We start from the raw sequence: 22871 nt of genomic DNA on the forward strand, positions 1-22871 counted from the left end.
TTCCTACACGTTGTCTGCTCCAACATGGAATCTCCTCAACGTATGTCTCCTTTGAAGTTCTCCCCTCTCCATCAAGAGTCCTGCCCCATTCTCTACTCCAGCATTTTGTGTCTATCGTTGGTGTAAACCAGCATCTGCAGTTCCTTCCTTCATATTTCTTTTTTTTTCTTGTCTCCTCTCGTCTCCTCTTCCAATAAAACGTAGTGGCTGCGCCTGTCAGCAGCGCGTTAGTCTTTTCAATTTTTAGTATGTTTTAAAGTATGTTTTAATGTTCCTTTGTGTGTTTTTGTGCGGGGGGGGGGTGAGGGGGAAACCGTTTTGGCTGCCTCCTCCACGGAGAGGCGACTTTTTCCAGGTCGTCTCCCCCGTGGCCAAACGACGAGGATCGGCGCGGCCTTTCCCGGAGACGCGCCCGGGGCTTCAGCGGCGGGTGCAGCATGGACTCTCGGCGTGGAGCGGGCGAGCCTTCGCTGGAGAGAAGCGCTGCGTTTCGCTGGCCCGGGGCAGCCGGCAGCCTGAAGCTGCGGTCTGCACAGCTCCAGCTGGCGCGGCGTCTACAGCCCGGGATCCCTCGTGGGGGACCCGCGGGAAGAAGAAGCCATCACTGCCGGCCCGCGGCCAACTTCTACCGCGGGTCTGGCATGGACCCCTGGAGGGGAGCTTCGACCATCGGCCCTGCGGTCTGCGGTGCTTCTGGCTGCGGCGTGGCGGGAACCTTAAATCTCCGACCGCCGGCCTGCAGCCTACACCAGCCTGAAGCCACGGTCTCCGGTGGGGAAGAGCCGATCCTGGACTTACCTTGCCTTTGACTTTGTCCCTTACCATCTGGACGCCCGCAACAACGGCTGCGGAGGGTGGAGGTCCCGACCATGGGGGGAAAATGGAGGAGGACTGGCCAATTTCTGTGCCTTCCACCACAGTGATGAATGTTGTGGTGGATGTTTGTGTTACATTTATATTGTGGTTGTGTGTTCTTTATTATTGTACCGCTGCTGACAACCCAATTACCACCCACCCTGGTTGTGTGGCAATAAATTCTATTCTATTCTATTCAATCAGGCATGAGGCAGAGAAGTGTGAAAACACACACCTCCAGATTTAGAGTCACAGTTTAAGAATAAGGGGTGGGCCATTTAGGACTGAGATGAGGAGAAACTTTTTCACTCAAAGAGTTGTGAATCTGTGGAATTCTCTGCCACAGAAGGCAGTGCAGGCCAATGCACTGGATGTATTCAAGAGAATGTTAGATTTAGCTCTTAGGGCTAACGGAATCAAGGGATATGGGGAAAAAACCGGAACAGGGTACTGATTTAGGAAGATCAGCTATGATTACATTGAATGGCGTTGCTGGCTCGAAGGGCCGAATGGCCTACTCCTGCACCTATTGTCTATGTTTCCTTCTTTCCTGTCCTAATCCATCTCAAACTTTTCCCACTTCTGATCATTGGCCAATGGTTCTCCTCTCCATGAAAGCTCAGAAACACCTCCAGCATCTTCTGTTGACGTTTCTATCACCGACCATATTTTGTTTTGCAATATCTTCCAAGGTTATTTGTTGCAGTACTTTAACCTGCATTTATATCTCTGTCCTGTGCCCTGACTTCACTTCTCTTGGGGCAGCACGGTGGAGCAGCGGTAGAGTTGCTGCCTCACAGCGCCAGAGACCCAGGTCCGATCCTGACTGGGAGTGCTGTCTGCACATTGAGTCTGTACGTTCTCCCCGTGACCTGCGTGGGTTTTCTCCGGGTGCTCCAGTTTCCTCCCACGCTCCAAACACCTGCAGGTTTGTAGGTTAATTGGCTTCAGTAAATTGTCACTAACATGGGGGATCGCTGGACGGCACGGACTTGGTGGGCCGAAGGGCCTGTCTCTACACTGAATCCCAAGTCTAAAGAAATTTTATGGTCTAATTTCATAGCAATTTTTATTTGAGTACTGAATTAATAAAAGCTTCAGGGGGGGTGATTATCCTCATAAATTTATCTTAATATCTCATCAGGTCAAAAAAACAATTAAAGATAAACAGCTGTAATTGGGACCTAACAGCTGATTATGAGTTCACTCTGGAGAGGGTGGAAGTTGATGACTCTGCGGAGATTAAACTGGGCTTCATCTGGGTCACAGAACAGTTAAGGAAGAAACAATTCAATTATGGAACCGTTTTCCATCCCTTTCCCATTCCCACACTGACCTTTCTATCCTGGACCTCCTCCATTGCCAGAGGGAAGATACATGCAAACTGGAGGAGCAACAAGTTTGGGTGTGTCTTCCCAGGCCACGATGCAACCAGCCAGCATGCTCTCTACTGTGCACCTGTAGAACCCTCTCTGTCATACCAAATCACCATCATCATCTCTGGGAGTAGAGCGTTGATGTGCTGTTTTTATAATTGCATCAGTGTGCTGGGTCCAGGAAAGATCTTTGGAAATATGCACACTCAGTAATTTGAGTCTTTGACTCTCTCCAGCTGGGTCCCGTCGACACACCCAGGTTTGTGGGTCCTCATCCTTCATCAATCCTCCTTACACGCGACGTGTAAGAGTCAGCGATGTCTTGAAACGAAGGGAAAGACAGGATGGAACCGCAGCGCTCTTGCTACCATCACGAGTCAATGGCTAGCGAAGGTTGAGAAGATATTTCCCATGAGTAATGATCTGTCATTATTTATCTTTGACTTTCTTCGTAATAGAAAATTTGAAATGTTTTGAGCTGAGTGATTGCTTTGGTAAACTTATTATTGTCAAAGTGACGAGCCAGAGGTGGAAGTGGAACTTGAAATATATTAATGGCAGTGCTGATCTAAACCAATTGTTCAAGGAATGAGAGGAGCAGCCTCACCATGCGTGGCATTGATTGATCCAACACACCAGGACTAATGGTCACATTCTAATCGCTCCATGGTACTGACAACGCACACAATATTGTCATGCAAAACTTGTGCTGTCAATGTAATAAAACTACCAACCTCTTGTAAAAATCACTGCATCTGATTCACAGCCGAAGGGAAGGAAATCCCCATTCTGTCATGCTATGGGCCAAGTGCTGGCAGGTGGGATGAGAGTAGCTGGCACAAGTTGGTCAGTATGGGCAATTTGGGCCGAAGGGCCTGTTTCCACACTCTGCGACTCTACAACTTGGCCCAAACAAGGCGTCAGACTTGGACATCAGGTTCCTGAACCACCCTGGACACCCCCCCCTACTATCAATCAATCAATCAATCAATCAATCAATTTTATTTGTATAGCACATTTAAAAACAATTCACGTTGACACAAGTGCTGTACATCAATGCAGGTACTAACATGCTACATACTGTGGTACACAGACCCAACCACAGACCCAACCACAGACCCAACCATACATACATACACACACTGTGTACAGCACCCCCTCAGAGGGGCTCAGAAACGCTAGGGAGTAGAAATGGTTTTGTGCCTCGACTTAAAGGAGTCGATGGAGGGGCTTTGTATACAAATAAAGCGGAGCTTGAAGCTGATTCTGTACCACACTGGGAGCAAGTGGAGAGAGGCTAGAATTGGGGACCTGTGGATGTTATGTTATATGAGCTTGCCTCACCTGCTGAGTTTCTCCAGCATTTTGTGTCGACCTTCCATGTACATACATCAGCTTGCCCAGTGTGTGGGAAGGTGGGACAACATAGAACTAGTGTGAACAGGTGAGCAATGGTCAGAGTGGACTCGGTCGGCCAAAGGGGCTGTTTCCATGCTTAAAACTTAAAATACATCTGAATGTTCTGTGTAGAAAGAAACTCCAGATGCTGGCTTACACTAAAGATAGACACAAAGTGCTGGAGTAACTCAGTGGGTCAGGTAGCATCTGTGGAGAACAAGGATGATGATAATACACAATAGGTGCAGGAGTAGGCCATTCGGCCCTTCGAGCCAGCACCGCCATTCAATGTGATCATGGCTGATCATCCAACTCAGTATCCTGTACCCTGCCTTCTCTCCATACCCCCTGATCCCTTTAGCCACAAGGGCCACATCAACCCCCTCTTAAATATAGCCAATGAACTGTGGCCTCAACTACCTTCTGTGGCAGAGAATTCCACAGATTCACCACTCTCTGTGTGAAAAATGTTTTCCGCATCTCGGTCCTAAAAGATTTCCCCCTTATCCTTAAACTGTGACCCCTAGTTCTGGACTTCCTCAACATCGGGAACAATCTGTTGACATATTTTTCATGAATGAATTACATTTGTGAAAAGAGTGAGGGGGCAAACTACAAATTCTGTAGCCAATACGCATGAAGGTCAAGGTCCAGACAGTCTGAAGAAGGGTCTTGACTTGAAACGCCTCCCCATTCCTTCTCTCCCGCTGAGTTACTCCAGCTTTTTGTGTCTATCTTAAGGGCCTGTCCCACTTGGGCGCCATTTGCGCTTCACACACAGGTGGCGCGCAAAGATTTTGTACTTCCCAAAATCCTGGGTCACCGCCTACGTCACCACGCTCGTAATACGCACCATGCGCCAATCACGTGCGCATCACATCACGCGTGTCGTACGTGTAAATTATGTCACGCAAATGGCGCCCAAGTGGGACAGGCCCTTAAGTAACAAATGAGAAATCTCTTCCTCTTGCGTTCTCGAAGCTAAGGGCCATCATTCAATAGAGCACTCTGGGAGCACAAGTACCATGTTAACGTCCTGATCTGCCTCTTATTAGTAGTCTGTAATCCTATGTTCCTTTGGGATTACATCTCCTAGGGCACATGTCTAATTAGAAAATGTGTACAGTGATGTGCTTCACACTGACATGAATACAATTAACATCACGTTGTTGCATCCTTTATGATGCTTAGAATTCCACTTGGCCCAAGGGATCATTTGCTGGGACATTTTACTTGTACTTACATTCATCACGGCCAAGAGAATTGTCCTTTGGGCAAGGAAGAGCAGGGTTAGGCCAGGGGAAAAGATGGACAGAGGGTTGGATGGAGTACGTGACATATGAGCACAAGAGTGAGCATTAAACCAAATTGTCCAATGGCCAACTCTCCAGTGTCCACGGAAGAGATGGGCTCCAGTTCTCCGATTTATGTGATCCTACAACTTTTTTTGATTCTATGTGTAAGAAGGAACTGCAGATGCCGGTTTAAACCGAAGATAGGCACAAAAAGCTGGAGTAACTCAGTGGGACAGGCAGCATCTCTGGAGAGAAGGAATGGGTGACATTTCGGGTTGAGACCCTTTGTGTCTGAAGAAGGGTCTCGATCCGAGAGGATACACATTCCTTTTCTCCAGAGATGCTGCCCGTCCCACTGAGTTACTCCAGCATTTTGTATCTATCCTCTGACTCTATTGTCACCCAATTATAGGAAAGATGTTGTCAAGCTGGAAAGGGTGCAGAGGACATTTGCAAGGACGTTGCCAGGAATTGAAACCCTGAGCTATAGGGGATTTGGGGCAGGCTGGGGCTATATTCTTTGGAGCAATGGAGGATGAGAGGTGATCTTATAGACATGTACAAAATCAAGGGGCATAGATCGGGTAAATGCACAGCTTTTCACCCAGAGGGAAAGCAAGAATCATAGGACATGGGTTTAAGATGATGGGAATAGATTTGATAGGAATCTGGTGGGTAATATTTTCACACAAGGGGTGATGGGTGTATGGACCAAGCTGTCAGAGGAGATTGTTATTTCCTGCTCTCTTTGTATTCCTTTTTTTAGATTACTTTAGGGATATAGCGGGAAACAAGCTCTTCGGCCCAACATGTCCGCGCCGACTATCGATTACATTGTAGATGAAAAACTCACGGTCAGTGGGAGAACTCCACTCAGACAACACATGTAGTCTGGATAGAACCTGGATCTCTTCTAGTGTAATGCCCCTGTCCCACTTAGGAAACCTGAACGGAAACCTCTAGAGACTTTGCGCCCCACCCAAGGTTTCCGTGCGGTTCTTGGAGGTTGCAGGTAGTGGAAGCAGGTAGAGAGACTGACAAAAACCTCCGGGAACCGCACAGAAACCTTGAGTGGGGCACAAAGTCTCCAGGGGTTTCCGTTCAGGTTTCCTAAGTGGGACAGGGGCATAAGGCAGCAACTCTACCGCCACCCAATGGTCCTGCTTGGTCTCCTTTCCGAAACCTTACACATGCAACCTTTCCATTATTTGACCAGACATACAATTTCTCTGGCCATCCAAGATTCCCTGACCTTGCCATCCTCATCGCTCGTCCTTACTGAAGCATTCCAGTCCTGAAGAACGGTCTCGACCCGAAACGTCACCCATTCCTTCTCTCCAGAGATGCTGCCTGTCCCGCTGAGTTGCTCCAGCATATCATGTCTATCTTTGGTTTAAACCACCATCTGCAGTTCCTTCCTACACATTCCAATCAGGAACTCTGATCAGCTGGTCCTTAATCAACTCTCAGGTGCCTGATGTGGACTTGCTCAGTAACAGCTGCACCCAATTGCCTCAATTAGCTCCTAACTCCTGCCCAATAACGTTATAAACCTCCTTACCCCAATTTAATACTTTCCCCAAAGATTCAGCCAAATAATTGTCCAGAATGTTCCTGGCATTGAAATAAACACACCAGCATCTGATTCACATATTCTTTCACCTGCCCCTCTCTGTCTTTTCTTTGAGACTTACTTTAATTTAATTTTAATTACATTAAACCTAATTTAGAGATCCAGCAATGCAAAAGGCCCTTCAACTCACGTCTCCCATCGATCTCCCATTCTCACGAGTTCTATGTTATCCAAATTCCGCATTCCTTCCGTACACACTAGGGGCCAATTAATCTACTGAACTAAATTAACTTAATTAACTAATTAACAAACAAGGGTGGGACAGCAGGTAGAGCTGCTGCCTCACATGACCAGAGACCTGGGTTCCATTTATCCTACATTCTCCCTGGGACCACGTGGGCTTTCTCTGGGTGCTCCGTTTTTCTCCCACATCCCAAAGACACACGGGTGTTCAGGTTAATTAGACTTTATCCAACTAGGATAGTGTGTTAATGTGCGGGGATCGCTGGTTGGCACGGACTCGGTGGGCCGAAGGGCCTGTTTCCGCGCTGTATCTCAAAACTAAACTAAACACTCCAAACTCGCATTACATCTCAAAACATCTTCGAAACATCTCCATTATGGTTCAAAGATAAAGCTCTGGAGTAACCCAGCAAATCAGGCAGCATCTCAGGAGGACAGAGACAGATGATGTTCTGGGTTGAGACCCTTCGTCAGATTGTCCAATAGGATAATTTTCTCCTGGAGTTACTCCCTGGCATTCCAGAATGAGTTGTGGCCGGAGGGTTTTGTAAGGTCCAACTAATCATTTATGGTTTGACATAGCTGCAAGATCTGGTGAAATATTAACTTCTCCTAGTGTGGTTCATCCCTCAGGAATGGAGTTCAAATAGGAGTTTGATTTGGAATGTACCTGGAACATGAAACAAGATGCCCACATCTCACTTGTGGATATCTATAAACGCTGCAAGTAAATGCTGCAATCAGAAGATCACCCTACTTCACAATCCATGTTAAGTCACTCTTCCAGATCAGTTATTGCAGTTGGTATATTTTTCCCAAATCCAAAAATAATAATATTATTTAATGATCTTGAGATTTAATTTCCTTATTTTGAAGTATGCTCGGGGCAATTCACTATATTAAAGGCCTTACATAAATACAGAATGTTATACACCTGCAGAATGTTATAGGTATATAAAACTCAGCGGGCATGGCAGCATCTATGGAGAAAAGGAGTAGGCGACGTTTCGGGTCGAGACCCTTCTTCAGACTTGCAAAAACTAGGGGAATGAAATGGATTAAAAATGAGATGTTGGGGGAGAAAGGAAATTAAAAAATATCTATATGGATCACAAATATCTTAAAAGACCCGATCACGACCTCAATATTTTCAATCATACTTTTTAATTCAGTTTGATTGAAATATACTTAAGCTATCCCCAGTTATTTGCCTGGAATGTATAATCTTGTTAAAAGCTCCCCGGAGAGTTGATGTAATTGTTGCAGAGTGCATTTTTTGCTTACAAATACATTATAAGCTCTTTGGCCTAATTCAGTATCCTTCTGTGATAGATGGACATTGTTGCACCAGGCCACAAGGGCCATCACACTAATCGTTCACCTTCTACTTTGTGTAGCATCTTTCACATGATTCCATTATTGGGAATCTATAAAAAACCTTTGATGACATTAATGTGAACGGCCCGCTTTAATCAGAACCGGTTTCAATTCTGTAACATCGGTTAGTTCACACAGAACACTGACTATGTACGGTAGTCACAGATAGACACAGAATGCTGGAGTAACTCAGCGGGACAGGCAACATCTCTGGAGAGAAGGAATGGGCGATGTTTCAGGTCGAGACCCTGCTTTGGACTCGACCCGAAACATCACCCATTCCTTCTCCCCAGAGATGCTGCCTGTCCCGCTGAGTTACTCCAGCATTCTGTGTCTACTGTCAATTTAAACCAGCATCTGCAGTTCCTTCCTACAGTTTTGGTCACAAGGATTTGTTCAGATACAAATAGTTCAGAGAAGATTTGCCAGGACTCGAGGGCTTGAGCTATAGGTGGAGCAGGTAGGACTCAATACCTTGGAGCGCAGGAGGATGAGGGGTGATCTTATAGAGGTATATGAAATCATGAGGGGGAATAGACAGGGTGAATACGCAGTCTTTTACCTAAGGCAAGGCGACAGATATTTAAGGTTCGAGGGATAAGATTTGATTTGAACCTGAGGGGCAACCTTTCACTCAGAGGGTGACAATAGACAATAGGAGCAGGAGTAGGCCATTCAGCCCTTCGAGCCAGCACCGCCATTCAATGTGATCATGTCTGATCATCCCCAATCAGTACCCCGTTCCTGCCTTCTCCCCATATCCCCTGACTCCGCTATTTTTAAGAGCCCTATATAGCTCTCTCTTGAAAGTATCCAGAGAACCGGCCTCCACCGCCCTCTGAGGCAGAGAATTCCACAGACTCACAACTAACTCTCTGTGTGAAAAAGTGTTTCCTCGTCTCCGTTCTAAATGGCTTACCCCTTATTATTAACGGGTGGTGGGCATATTAATGAATGAATGAATAAGTTTATTGGCCAAGTACTCACATACAAGGAATTTGCCTTGGTGCCAAGATAGAGGGGTAACAAGAGGAGAAAGAACCAAGAGCATGAAGGCACGCCAAACCCTTTTGTCTTTTCCAGCTCCAGCCAATGTTACTTACTCCAGCCATCTGCCATTCATCTCCTCCACCCTCACCTGTATCTGTAGCTACTCGCCAGGCATTATCCTGCCCTGCCTCTCTTTCCCAGCTTTACCCACCAACTCCATCAGTCTGAAGACGGGTTCCACCCCAAACGATGTCCATCCCTTCCCTGCACAGATGCCGCCTGATCTGCCGAGTTCCTCCAGCATCTACAGTTGCTTGTGTCTCCAAACCCCATTCTATGTTTCACTCCGGCATCTCCCTGTTGCTTATTGTTTGCATTTTCTCAACACTCTTTGCTACAGGCTCAGGCGTGTAAATGAATCACCATGCCACCCAAACTGGTCCCATCTGGATGGTTTGTGTTCCTACATGTGTAGTCTCCCTAACAAGGGGCCATCTCATATTTGATGTTTGGATTTTGCTGCTAGGGGTGGTGGTGGAGGCTGATATGATAGTGGTGTTTCAGATGTATTTAGAGAGCCACATACATATGCAGGGTATGTAGGGGGGTATAGATTGTTTGTTACACAAAAAAGCTGGAGAAACTCAGCGGGTGCAGCAGCATCTATGGAGCGAAGGAAATAGGCAACGTTTCGGGCCGAAACCCTTCTTCAGATTGTTTGTTGGCAGGGGAAATTAGTCTACCTTGGCATCATGCTTGGCTCACACTTTGTGGGCCAAAGGGCCTTTTCTTGTACTGTACGATGTTGTATGTTCACTGATCAAAGACACAGTCTATTGAAGTTCACGGTTGTTGAGGATAGTGCTGTGTTGTGTACAAGCCTGGTGCTTACTGGGATGAAGTATGGTCTGTACACTTGAGGAAAGAATCATTGTGTTCAGTTTTTCAAGCTGTGTGGAGGAATTCCCTTTCATACGTTCAGAAGCAGGGCGCAAAATCAGTCTACAAAATGGCGGTACGTGCAATAAATATAGTTCCTGGAGAAAGAGCAATAAAAATGAAATAGCCTCCAAGGGAAGGAATGACATATCCCGGCTGTGAGAATAATTGCAGAGCTTTCAACTGCCTTGGATTGCAATCATACTAGCGCTGCAGTTCATTAGCTTTAGTATTATGTGTCATCAAAAACACTAACACGACTCAGTTAGCGCCTGGTATGTTTTCTATTGCAAACCTGCCCTGCTGAATCTATAATTACATTGTATAAATGGTAGTAAAGGATTGAAATTGGATGTTTAATAAATGATCCCTCCTTGCTTGTAAATTGGATAAGGATAGCTCAAGAAGAAAGTGACATGGATAATCATGAAATATTATGCACCTGCAATGAATTCTCCTTATATCCCCCTTAATTAATATTGACACAGGGAATAAGCCTTTAAGATTCACCTTTGGATTCAATCTCATATCAAGAGTTTAATAATAGTCCTACTGAGTTGTATTCTGGATATCAAAATGACTGCAATTATATCTTATTTCCAAGAGCATGGTTTGGGAAAAGCTCCATCCAAGACAACCAGACATTGTGGCCGCAGTCCAAACCAACCTCCCTTCCACTGACTCCATCTACACCTCACGCTGCCTCGGCAAGGCCAGCAGCATCATCAAGGACCAGTCTCACCCCGGTCACTCCCTCTTCAACCCTTCTGTACCAAGAGGTACAGAAGTGAGGAAAACACATTCTGAACTGGAGCTGAACTGGTTTTCCAAATCCTTCTGATCTTCTGCACTTCAGCGGAGAGGTGGTGAAGATGACCAAAAGCCCTTCTCCATCTCAATGCTTCTTAATGTGTGAGGTGTTCAATGCAATCGTTTGCCATTCAGGTGTCCCATTAAAAAGCACTTTGGCTTCCAAATACTAAATCTTAAGAAATAAATCATCCTGATGGGCCTGTCCCACTTAGGCGATTTTTTCGGCGACTGCTGCCGACTGTCATAGTCATAACAGATCGCTGAAAAAACGGGGAATGAACCCCCCCTTACAACAATGTCTGTGACAATGTCTACAACAACCTACCACCTAGTCGACGTTAAACTACAGACAACCAATGACCCATTAGGACGTCCACCTACGACCACACCTACGACAACTTACGTCCACCTCCAAATTCAGGGGCAGTTTCTTCCCAGCTGTTTCCAGGTGTTTCCAGGTAAGTAAACCATCCTACCAACAACTCGAGAGTCAAGAGTCAAGAGTCAAGTCAAGAGTCAAGAGTCAATTTAATTTGAGCAGACTTGAACAACTATTTACCTCATTAGAGACCCTCGGACTATCTTTGATTCAACAAAATTTATCACGTATTCTGTACTCTGCGAGTGGCTCGTTTGTAATCATGTTTTAACCACGCGGTCATAAGGAGATCGTACAAACTCCATATAACCATATAACAATTACAGCACGGAAACAGGCCATCTCGACCCTTCTAGTCCGTGCCGAACACATAATCTCCCCTAGTCCCATACACCTGCGTTCAGACCATAACCCTCCATACCTTTCCCGTCCATATAACTATCCAATTTATTTTTAAATGATAAAAACGAACCTGCCTCCACCACCTTCACTGGAAGCTCATTCCACACAGCCACCACTCTCTGAGTAAAGAAGTTCCCCCTCATATTACCCCTAAACTTCTGTCCCTTAATTCTCAAGACATGTCCCCTTGTTTGAATCTTCCCTACTCTCAGTGGGAAAAGCTTGTCCACGTCAACTCTGTCTATCCCTCTCATCATTTTAAAGACCTTTATCAAGTCCCCCCTTAACCTTCTGCGCTCCAAAGAATAAAGACCTAACTTGTTCAACCTTTCTCTGTAACTTAGTTGCTGAAACCCAGGCAACATTCTAGTAAACCTAATGTATTGTCTTTCCATTGACTGGTTAGCATGCGTTAACAGTGTTTCACTGTACCTCGGTACACGTGACAGGAAAACTGAACTCAAAGTCATCTGAGTTGGTGCTATATTCTGTTTCTGTGAAGCCAGAAGCTTGCGACCCTTCGCGATGTTGAAGACGATATATAAACGTTAGATATCTTTCCAGATCAACTCACGACTGCCTCGAACAGACACCAAAATCATTGGGACAGATTCTACATGTAGAATATATTTTGCAGATTGAATCGTTTGAAGATCGATTGGAGCAAAGATGAATCAGCCTTAAATTGAATTCTTATGATTGTAAGTAAAGCTGGCAAGTTATTGATGTATGATTACCCACAGACGTCATGCTGCCTTAATTGTTATCAATTACCGTCCCAAGATCATTTTTCTTACTCTTTCCTAATGGAAATGTTAAAGCCAAGTCCGCAAAGCTTCTGTTAATGGACACGTCCCATAAAGTAGGAAGAGATGCTTAGACTGCACTTTCATCAATGACCCAATGATTGTACATTAACTGGTTGATGGAATCTGTTTAAAAGTAAATTGCATTGACTTTCAATCATTCGTGCTTATATATTAGCCCTGTATGTTCTCTTAGACATTACCGTTACACCCAAATCCCACATGGAAATACTGATGAGGAATTCCTTTAGTCAGAGGGAGGTGAATCTGTGGGATTCACTGCCACTGATGGCTGTGGGGGCCAAGTCAATGGATATTTTTAAGGCGGAGATTGACAAATTCTTGATTAGTACGGGTGTCAGGGGTTTATGGTGAGAAGGCAGGAGAATGGGGTTGGGAGGGAGAGATAGATCAGCTATGTTTGAATGGCGGAGTAGACTTGATGGGCCGAATGGCCTAATTCTGCTCCTAGAACTAATGAATTTATGAACTGTTCTGGCTTTACTGCACGTCGACTTGTTCATAAACCCCTCACATAATGGAATCGGTTCTGAAGAAGGGTCCTGACCTGAAACGTCACCTATCCATTCCCTCCACAGATGCTTCCATCCCCGCTGAGTTCCAGGTGCACTACACTTGCAGTTCCAGCCCACCTTGTCCATGCTTACTAAGATGGCACACTGGCCTGCACATGGCCCCTGGCCCTCTAAACCCTTCCTCTCCATGTAATTGAATCATCGAGTCATACAGAACAGATACAGGCTCTTCGGCTCAACTTGCCCATGGTGCCCCATCTATACTAGTCCCACCTTCCTCTAAACCCTGTCAAATATATCTGTAAAATGGCTTTTAATGTTTTATTTTTTGCCTCTGGCCAAAATAATCCCGACCTTCTTTGAGGTCGAAGTCCACAGAGTGAACGGGGCATCAGACAGAAAATTGATGGAAAACATGTGAATGGAAAATTGATCTTTTGGGTTGGAACCCTTCATCCGGACTGGTCAAATGATGGGTCCCAACCTGAAACATCAACTCTCCTCTCCCCTCCACATATGATGCTCGGGGTCCTCCAGTAGATTGTTTGTTGCAAGTACTTTAGTTTAGTTTAGATTAGAGGTACAGCGCAGAAACAGGCCCTTCGGCCCACCGGGTCCGTGCCGACCAGCGACCCCCATACATTAATACTATCCTACACCCACTAGGGACAATTTTTACATTTACCAAACCGATTATCCTACAAACCTGCACGTCTTTGGAGCGTGGGAGGAAACCGAAGATCTCGGAGAAAATCCACGCAGGTCACGGGGAGAACGTGCAAACTCCGTACAGACAGCACCCGTAGTCGGGTTCGAACCCGGGTCTCCAGCGCTGCATTCGCTGTAAGGCAGTAACTCTACCACTGCGCCACCATGATCTCCGGTTATGTAAGTTATTTTTCAGATCAGAGGGTAGTATTCTGTGCGGTTCCCAAGAATTCTAGAACTGAATGGATTCCTGTGTTGTTATGTCCATACCCACTCCAATCTCACAGTCCTCTGCTCACCCAGTAACAATACCAATATTGTTCATCTCTGTTCTGGGCAAGATTCCAGCATCTGCAATTCCTTGTGTCCACATTTTAATGGTAGCTGATATATTTCCAAATCAGAATGGGGTGTGTGACTTGGACAAGTTGAAAGATATGAGGTTCAGGCACTTGTTCGATTGAGATGACAGTGGAAAGAAAAATCCTATTGAAAAGCTAGACACCTTGCAGAATGTGTCGGTTTGCTATTTGTTTCCCACCCTGTTCTCAGTTTCTATCTCCAGATATGCCGATCTTTTAAATGATACATTGACCAGCACCTTTGTGTAAATCAACGGACTATAGTGGATAGAGAGGATGTCTCCACCAGTGGGAGAGTCTAGATCCAGAGGCCACAGACTCAGAATAAAAGGACTTACCTTTAAGAAGGAGATGGAGATGAGGAGGAACTTCTTTAGTCAGAGGGTGGTGAATCTGTGGAATTTGCCACAGAAGGCTGTGGAAGCCATTAATGGATATTTTTATTTCAGAGATAGATTTTTGATTAGTACAGGTGTCTGGGGTTATCGGGAGAAGACAGGTGAATGGGATTGAGAGGGAAAGATAGATCAGCCATGATTGAATGGTGGAGTAGACTTGATGGGCCGAATGGCCTAATTCTGCTCTATCACCTATGAACTGTGGTCAAGGAAGGAGCATTCACGTCGCGGCCCTGTTTCCACCAATCTTTCCACCACTAAGCACAAGAAGCGACAGACACCAGATGCCGAGACGTGTGATCAGCTCTGCCTGAACAACTTGTAGTCTTGGGTGTGGACTCGATAAGAAGAAGATCGATGAACTATGACTGAATGTAGTCTTCATTGCAAATCCAACAGTCCGCAGAGCACAATGCAAACGCTAAGACACAGGGAACAGATCAAACTGAAACCCTTATATAACACTGACATCTAGTGGCTTCTGTTCATGCACCGTATATTCAATATAATCACATGTATTTTTTCAGGAATAGTCAGAAGTTTTGTGATAAGATGCATGTACGTAGTTTATGTTCAAAGCAAAAGACAACTGTGTATTAGAAATAAAATTTAGAATAATTGACGTTTTAATAACTGTGAATTAGAGATTTAAATACAGTGTGGTCTCGGTCCATCAGCCTTAAGTGATGAACTTCTAGGACTGTTTTGGCATATTGAACAGTGTGATTTTTACAACCTTGGTGGTCTGGTTTTGAGACTGGTCGTGAAGGGCACGGAAAAGGCACAGGCCCTTCAGCCCAATGCCGACCAAGGACCACAGGGGGCATCTTATAGAAACATATAAAATTATCAAAGGACTGGACAAGCTAGATGCAGGAAAAATGTTCCCAATGTTGGGCGAGTCCAGAACCAGGGGCCACACAGTCTTAGAATAAAGGGGAGGCCATTTAAGACTGAGGTGAGAAAAAACCTTTTCACCCAGAGAGTTGTGAATTTGTGGAATTCCCTGCCACAGAGGGCAGTGGAGGCCAAGTCACTGGATGGATTTAAGAGAGAGTTAGATAGAGCTCTTGGGGCTAGTGGAATCAAGGGATATGGGGAGAAGGCAGGCACGGGTTATTGATTGAGGACAATCAGCCATGATCACAATGCATGGCGGTGCTGGCTCGAAGGGCCGAATGGCCTCCTCCTGCACCTATTTTCTATGTTTTTATCTAAGCTGGACCCATTTGCCAGCTGCCATGAATGAGTGAGTTGGAAGGAAATGTAGATGCTGGTTTTCAACGAGGATAGACACAAAATGCTGGAGTTAAGGGCCTCGACCTGAAACGTCACCCATTCCTTCTCCCCAGAGATGCTGCCTGGCCCGCTGAGTTACTCCAGCATTTTGTGGCTATCTTTGAATGAGAACGTGTCAAGTTGCAGGAAATATGTGGTGTGGTACAGACAGGTCTGTATGTTGTGTTACACCATCTGTAAGTTGAAAGATCAGCCATGCCCATAGAGAAAGGTGTTGCAGACTGAAGTGTTGATATAATGATAACTTCTATGTTTCTATCTTCCTGCCAGCTGCTGTTATCAATACTGCCCACTCACAGATCATTCTTGTCTGGAAAACACAATCAGTGCAAAAAGAATCTTGAAATACTGCAGTTCAAACAATTCCAATTGGGTCAAAAATCCAATTGTGTTCCTGGGTGAAATTCATTCTCTCAGCGTGATTCTTCTGTCAAAGCAATTCTCGTTGTGGTAATAAGTGGTCATGGCTGTGGCTGTCCAAGGAACATTGCCTCATGATTAAAACAGGGAGCGAATGTTTGCATTTTATACTCTGCCCACTGTTCCGATTTTACTTTAGACTTTCTAGGTACAGAGCAGAGAAAGGCCCTTCGACCCACCGAATCCGCGCCGACCAGCGGCTGCCCCATAGTCTAACCAACACACACTAGGGACAATTTTACAACTTACCAATTAACCTACAAACCGGCACGTCTTTAGAGTGCGGGAGGAAACTGGAGCACCTGGAGAAAACCACGTGGTCACGGGGAGAACTTACAAACTCCGTACAGACTGCACCCGTAGTCGGGATCGAACCCGGGTCTCTGGCGCTGTGAGGCAGCAACTCTACCCGCTGCTCCACAGTGCCGCCCTGGTAATGATGATATTAACCCCTTGATGCAAGTGGTTTGGCAGCTGAATGAATCAATGAACACTGAACGGCACACAACGCAACAAAGCCCGCTGTTCGCTAGGGCGGAGCGATAGTGGGGGGGAGACAGATAACAGACCCACTTAGGTACACAGACTGTGTTTATTTTTTTGTTTAAAAGTGCTAGACACACAGAAACAGGTTACATTAAAGGTAACTGAAAGCACTGAGCCTCAAAATGGGTGAAAGTTGACTAGACCAGACCTTTCTTGGCCAGCATGGACATGATGGGCTGATTGGCCTATTTCTGTGCCACTAATTTTCTCTGGGACTGGTTCAGGTATGACGGATTTGCGAAGGACGGAGAGGGTTTGCGATGTGTTGATCAAACAACGTGTTCTGATCCAGAACGAGTTTGAGCAAAGCCTCGGCCATTAGCTCGAGTCATTTGCCGTTATCCGACCAGGTCCACGTCTGAATTAAAGGGACCTTCGTTCCTCCTTCGGGACCTCACCTTGCAGGTGAAGGTGTGCAGTGCAAGGATGGAGCAAACAAACACAGTGATGACCCACCAAATCCCACCTAGAGTGACCATGTCAAATGCCTCCTCTTCCAGAGTCCTGACCAATGTGAAGTATGAAGGGATATAAATCACGCAGTTTGCAAACTAAAGCGTGATGCAGACCAGCGGAAAGATTCATGTCCAGTTTCACCCATTTTGTGACGTTTTGTGAACTAACTAAAAACACTGAATATCGCACTTTGAGAATGCTCCTTACTAATTCATAGACGACAAATTCAAGCAGGCTCTGGGGTAGACAATCCATCGACTGCAGTAGTTAAAACAAGATGCACCGGTTTGTATTCATTTTTATTAAATACTTTTTTTTTTAAGATCAAGTCCTATAGTAACAAAGCTATGAAGATCTACCAACATTCATAACAAACAGACAGAGGGTATTTGTTGCCACATATCATGCAAAATCCTGCATCAATTGCCTCAGTTAAAACTATAAGATATTATTAGCCCCATAAGATACAGTAACAATGCAATTAATTTACTTAATTTTTTTTAAACAGGAATTTATCATATCAAGCTTAGGCTTAAATTATGTGGTGCATACTGGCCAGACTGTGCAAGATAGTTAAAGATGCAGAACTAGGTACATCAGTATTTTTTTGTCAAGTAAAACACATACAGTGAAAATATTGACCATAAACAACACATGCATAACCTCTGTAAAACTGCATACAGTATATGTTTTAAATGTGTGACCTTTGACGACCAGCTGGACAGTGTTGTTTGTGATTACCAACACTATGCGTTGCGAGTTTGATCTTATACTTCCCAGTAAGATAATGTTATCGGGCTACACACCTACACCACACCTCAAAGACACAAGGCAGTGATGACCACCAGACAGTTCAAAAAAGTTTGTCATCAGTAACTAGATCACAACATACTGCAAACTTGTGGATGCAAAACTGACTTAGCAATTGTTTTTTTTTAAAAACCAAAGATAATATTACTGCACTTAGGCACGACAGAGAACTTCAATATTATACATTCATATTAACCTTGATGCAGAAACACTGGAAGAAATGTTAACATTTGAGAAAGAAATACCTTATTATGTGTGATCCATTTCAATGAATGAGACCACAGATTCACTCTGCAATGGATCGACAGGAGAGAGAAGAATAAAAATGCAATCACCCAGATTTATTGTTATTTATTTTTTGTTGTTGTGTGTTTTGTGTGTCAGATAGTTTTAGCAGAGCAGTGAGGCCATAGTCTTGGCCTCTGAGTTTCAGCGATGTTGCGTGTCAGTCTCCCAGTGGGTTAGCGGTCCAGCTATTGACCCTTACCTCACACTGACAGGAGGAGCCAGGGCTTCCTCCGACATTACTCTCCTTCTCGTAATCTCGATTAAATCTTGACTTGGTTTTTTTTTAAAAGATCTGAGCACTACTGCAACTTGTTAAATTTTTTGTTGTGATTTTTTTTTTTTTTAAGTTTCTTTTTTTTTACATTATTTTTTAAAGGACGGACCTCCGTACTTTGGCAAGTATACGGGTTCAGAATCTATTATTTGCATGAACCTCTGCCATCGAACGAGTGAGTTATCAGGTACATATTACAGCAGCCATTTTTATCTGTACATCTCCTAGACAGCAGAAACAGACACGATGGATCCATGGAAACAACAAATAGGCAGCCACCACAGCAGCATCATACACATGCAGATTGGCGCATGGCGCTGTTGGTCTTCAAGAATTTACCATGACAGTGACCGGCTTCATTCCACTGTTTGGACGAGAAGTCTACTCCAGCATCTCCAAGCTGAAACGCAAAGGACAAACAGCTGACTCGACAGCTCTTAGCCGTTCCCTTTCGTTCATTTCCTCATTCTGCACTCACGACACCCGCATACTTAAGAGACTTAGTCAGCTATCTTAGTCAGAGACTTAGAGAGCTATCAATATTTCAAAGACATTCCCTCAATTATGGCCTGATAACGGCAAAAAAAAACTAATGCTCAAATTTTGGAAACATACATCTGTCCCTAGTCTTAAAATGTGGATTACAAACATGTCTGAGTTGCTACATCTTGAAAATATTAGACTTGTCTTGGCAGAAACACCAGTGCATTTTTCGAAGACATGGACACCATTCATTGATTTATTACAAGGATAGTATGGAACAACACAACTTTGGAGTTAAATCTAATCACGGGTTGGGTGATGGGTGATGGGTGATGGGAGGGGAGGGGAGGAATGCCAGGCAGGTATATCATCACTTTCCTCTCTTTTTCGTCTTTTTATTTCTCTATTCCATTATTTATTTTATTTACTCACTATTTGGCGACACCACTTTGGTAGTCTAAGGGTTCTCTCCTAACACATTCCACTTTTACTCTCTCTATTGCTTTTTCTCCTTTCTTTTCTTCTAACTACAGCTGAATGTCAAAATTGAAGCTGCACAATGAGTATTATGTCATATGCCGCTGGTTATATTTTTGTACACTTGCTTCTATTAAATAAAAATATTTTAAAAAAAGAGACTTTTAGATAGGCACATGGATGACACAGTGGCCAACCTGAGGAGCACCTTCAGCAACAAACTGTTTCCACCAAGATGCAGCACAGAACGCCACAGGAGATCCTTCTTCCCTGTGGCTATCAAACTGTACAACAAGTAGACTGACTTCCAACTCAGTATCCTGTTCCTGCCTTCTCTCCATACCCCCTGATCCCTTTAGCCACAAGGGCCACATCTAACTCCCTCTTATAGCCAATGAACTGTGTGGCCTCAACTACCTTCTGTGGCAGAGAATTCCACAGATTCACCACTCTCTGTGTGAAAAATGATTTTCTCATCTCGGTCCTAAAAGATTTCCCTCTTATCCTTAAACTGTGACCCCTAGAATGGTGGAGTAGAGTTGATGCTTGACCTTATGAGGATTGGGAGGGGGGGTGAGGTGTGTAAACTGCGGCCCTCCTACCTGCAGAAGGTGTTCACTGGAGCGGTGCGGCTGGTGCACCTGAGCAGTGGAAGTGTATGTTCTGCCACTTGCCCTCGCGACGGTGCCACACACGGGTCTCCTCAGATTGTGTGGTGCGAGGTCGTCCCTGCCCATCCATGTACTGCGTTAGACGGATGTAGGCGATGCAAGCAGCATCCTCCCCGATCAGGTGGACATGCGGGTTGAGGATGGTGGTGTGGATCGGCTTACTGTTCTTGGACAACACTGAGGGAGCAAGAAAATAATCTGTTGTAACTGGGGAGAGGCTTCAACAAGTCCAACCCACCACAAATAGTTTAGAAGGTTGACAGAAATGCTGGAGAAACTCAGCGGGTGAGGCAGCATCTATGGAGCGGAGGAATAGGCAACGTTTCAGGTCGAGACTCTTTGACTGAAGAAGGGTCTCAACCTGAAACATCGCCTATTCCTTCCCTCCATAGATGCTGCCTCACCCGCTGAGTTTCTCCAGCATTTTTGTCTACCTTCGATTTTTCCAGCATCTGCAGTTCTTTCTTAAACAGAAATAGTTTAGAGATACAGCGTGGAAACAGGCCCTCTGGCCCACCGAGTCCGTGTCAATCAGCGATCCCCGCACATTAACACACACTAGGGACAATTTACAATTTGACCCAGCCAATTAACCTGCAAACCTGCACGTCTTTGGAGTGTGGGAGGAAACCAGAGATCCTGGAGAAAACCCACGCAGGTCACGGGGAGAACGTACAAACTCCGTACAGACAGCACCCTTGGTCAGGTTCGAACCCGGGTCCCTGGCGCTGTGAGGCAGCAACTCTAGCGTTGGTTTTGGATACCTGGGAGAAATGTACCGTGATATTACCTGTTTAAAACTACACACCTGGGCAAACTGCAACAATCCAGCCCCCTCGAGTTTGGAGCAAAATACAAAGTGCTGGAGGAACTCAGCAGGTCGGGCAGCGTCTATGGAGGGAATTGGCAGACGATGTTTTGGTACAGGACCCTTTTGCAGAACGGTCCCAATTCTAGACATCTCCAGAGAGGCTGCCTGATTCGCTGAGTTCCTCCAGCACTTTGTGTTTTGCTCAAGATTCCAGGGTCTGCAGTTTCTTGCGTCTCCCACGAGACTTTCTTGGGGCTGGTCTGGCTAATTAGTTAAAGCTATTACCAAAACCCCACCTCCTTCTCCCCACCTGAGGGGCAAATTGTTCACACAGAGGGTGGTGGGTATATGGAACAAGCTGCCAGAGGAGGTAGTTGAGGCTGGGACTATCCAAGTACTTAAGAAACATTTAACAGGTGCATGGATAGGACAGGTTTGGAGGGATATAGACCAAACATAGGCAGGTGGGACCAGTGTAGCTGTGACGGCATGGGCAAGTTGGGCCGAAGGGCCTGTTTCCATACTGTACCACTCTATGCCTCTCTATGACTATGACCCCCCCTGTGATGCGCTTGCTCCACCTGTACCCATTTCTCCCCTCCCTCTTCCTCTCCCCCTCCATCGAAATTCCTTCCCCTTTTGCTGTGAGCAAAGGCTTGGGCTGGGTTGTGTGATTACTCTAAGGAAAGATGCAAGCATTGTCCAGCCCAGAGCTCTACCTTGGCCAGGACAACCTGTCTATCTAGGGCGACACGGTGGCGCAGCGGTAGAACTACTTGCTTGCAATGTCGGAGACCCAGGTTCGATCCTGACTACGGGTGCTGTCTGTACGGAGTTTGTACGTTCTCCCCGTGACCACGTGGGATTTTCTCCGAGATCTTCGGTTTCCTCCCACACTCCAAAGACATACAGGTTTGTACGTTAATTGGCTTGGTATGAATTTAAAATGTAAAATTGTCCCTAGTGTGGGTAAGGCAGTGTTACTGTGCGGTGATCGCTATTTGGTGTGGACTCAGTGGGCTGAAGGTCCTGTTTCTGCGCTGTATCTCTAAACTAAACTAAACTAAACTAAACTAAACTAAACGTACCAGGGAGCACAGCTTGCTTGAGTCCTGCCACTGCCACAATAGTGGGCAGCTCCAGTTTTACACCCAAGCCGACCTCTATTTTGTATTTAATACCGTCTAATACAACCTCAGTCTGTGGGCCTTGCTTGCAAGTTCAGTTGCCATGAGGTGGACAATCTCGGACAATTTCTACCACATTTCGGCCCTGGAAGAACAGCAAAGTATCTCTGTACTTCAGAAAGCAATCGCATACTTACAGTTCTCAAAATAAAATTTGTGGAAATCCATCCCTTCCACTAAGTTGCCAAGAGCTTCAGGTTCAAAGGAGGTTAGGCCTGGATCACAGATCTTCCTGCAAGAAACACACCATTGCTTTAAACTTGGTTTCCCAAAACCTTACTAGATGTTGTGTTTAACATATGCTGTAAGAAACAAGAGAAAAAACACAACTTTGCACAGAATCTGGGGTGGGTACAGTGGCGTTGGCTCGAAGGGCCGAATGGCCTACTCATGCACCTATTGTCTATTGGCGCAGCGAGTAGTGCTGCTGTCCACACAGCTCACGTGATGTAGATTCAATCCTGGCCTCTATATAGCAGCAGTAGAGATGCTGCCTTACAGCACCAGGGTTCTGTCTGTGTGGAGTTTGCATGAGCAAGTTTCCCTGCAGTGCTCTGGTTTTCTCCCACATCACAAAGACATGTGGGTTGGAAGTTTAATCGGCTGCTGTGAATTGTCCCGAGAGATCTGTGCATAACAAATAGTCAAGTGTGAGATTGCAACAGATATGTATCTAGTTTAAATGTCCAACATAAAATA

At 45.3% G+C, this 22871-nt stretch overlaps 1 protein-coding gene across 3 annotated transcripts in view; it reads right to left on the bottom strand.

Annotated features, from left to right (window-relative positions):
* Positions 1–16747: 16747 nt before the first annotated feature.
* camk2g2 (calcium/calmodulin-dependent protein kinase (CaM kinase) II gamma 2) overlaps positions 16748–22871 on the bottom strand; it is a 230400-nt gene continuing 224276 nt past the window's right edge. For all 3 annotated transcript variants that reach the window (XM_055661632.1, XM_055661631.1, XM_055661630.1), the window contains 3 exons: positions 22310–22404; positions 20106–20351; positions 16748–18943 (listed from right to left, as the gene is read on the bottom strand). In XM_055661632.1, coding sequence (XP_055517607.1) covers positions 20119–20351; positions 22310–22404 — 328 coding nt within the window. In that variant the 3' untranslated portion in view covers positions 16748–18943; positions 20106–20118. The remainder of the gene's footprint in view (positions 18944–20105; positions 20352–22309; positions 22405–22871) is intronic.

The sequence above is a fragment of the Leucoraja erinacea genome, chromosome 34 (genome assembly GCF_028641065.1).
Source record: "Leucoraja erinacea ecotype New England chromosome 34, Leri_hhj_1, whole genome shotgun sequence".
In the NCBI taxonomy this organism is placed as follows: Eukaryota; Metazoa; Chordata; class Chondrichthyes; order Rajiformes; family Rajidae; genus Leucoraja; species Leucoraja erinaceus.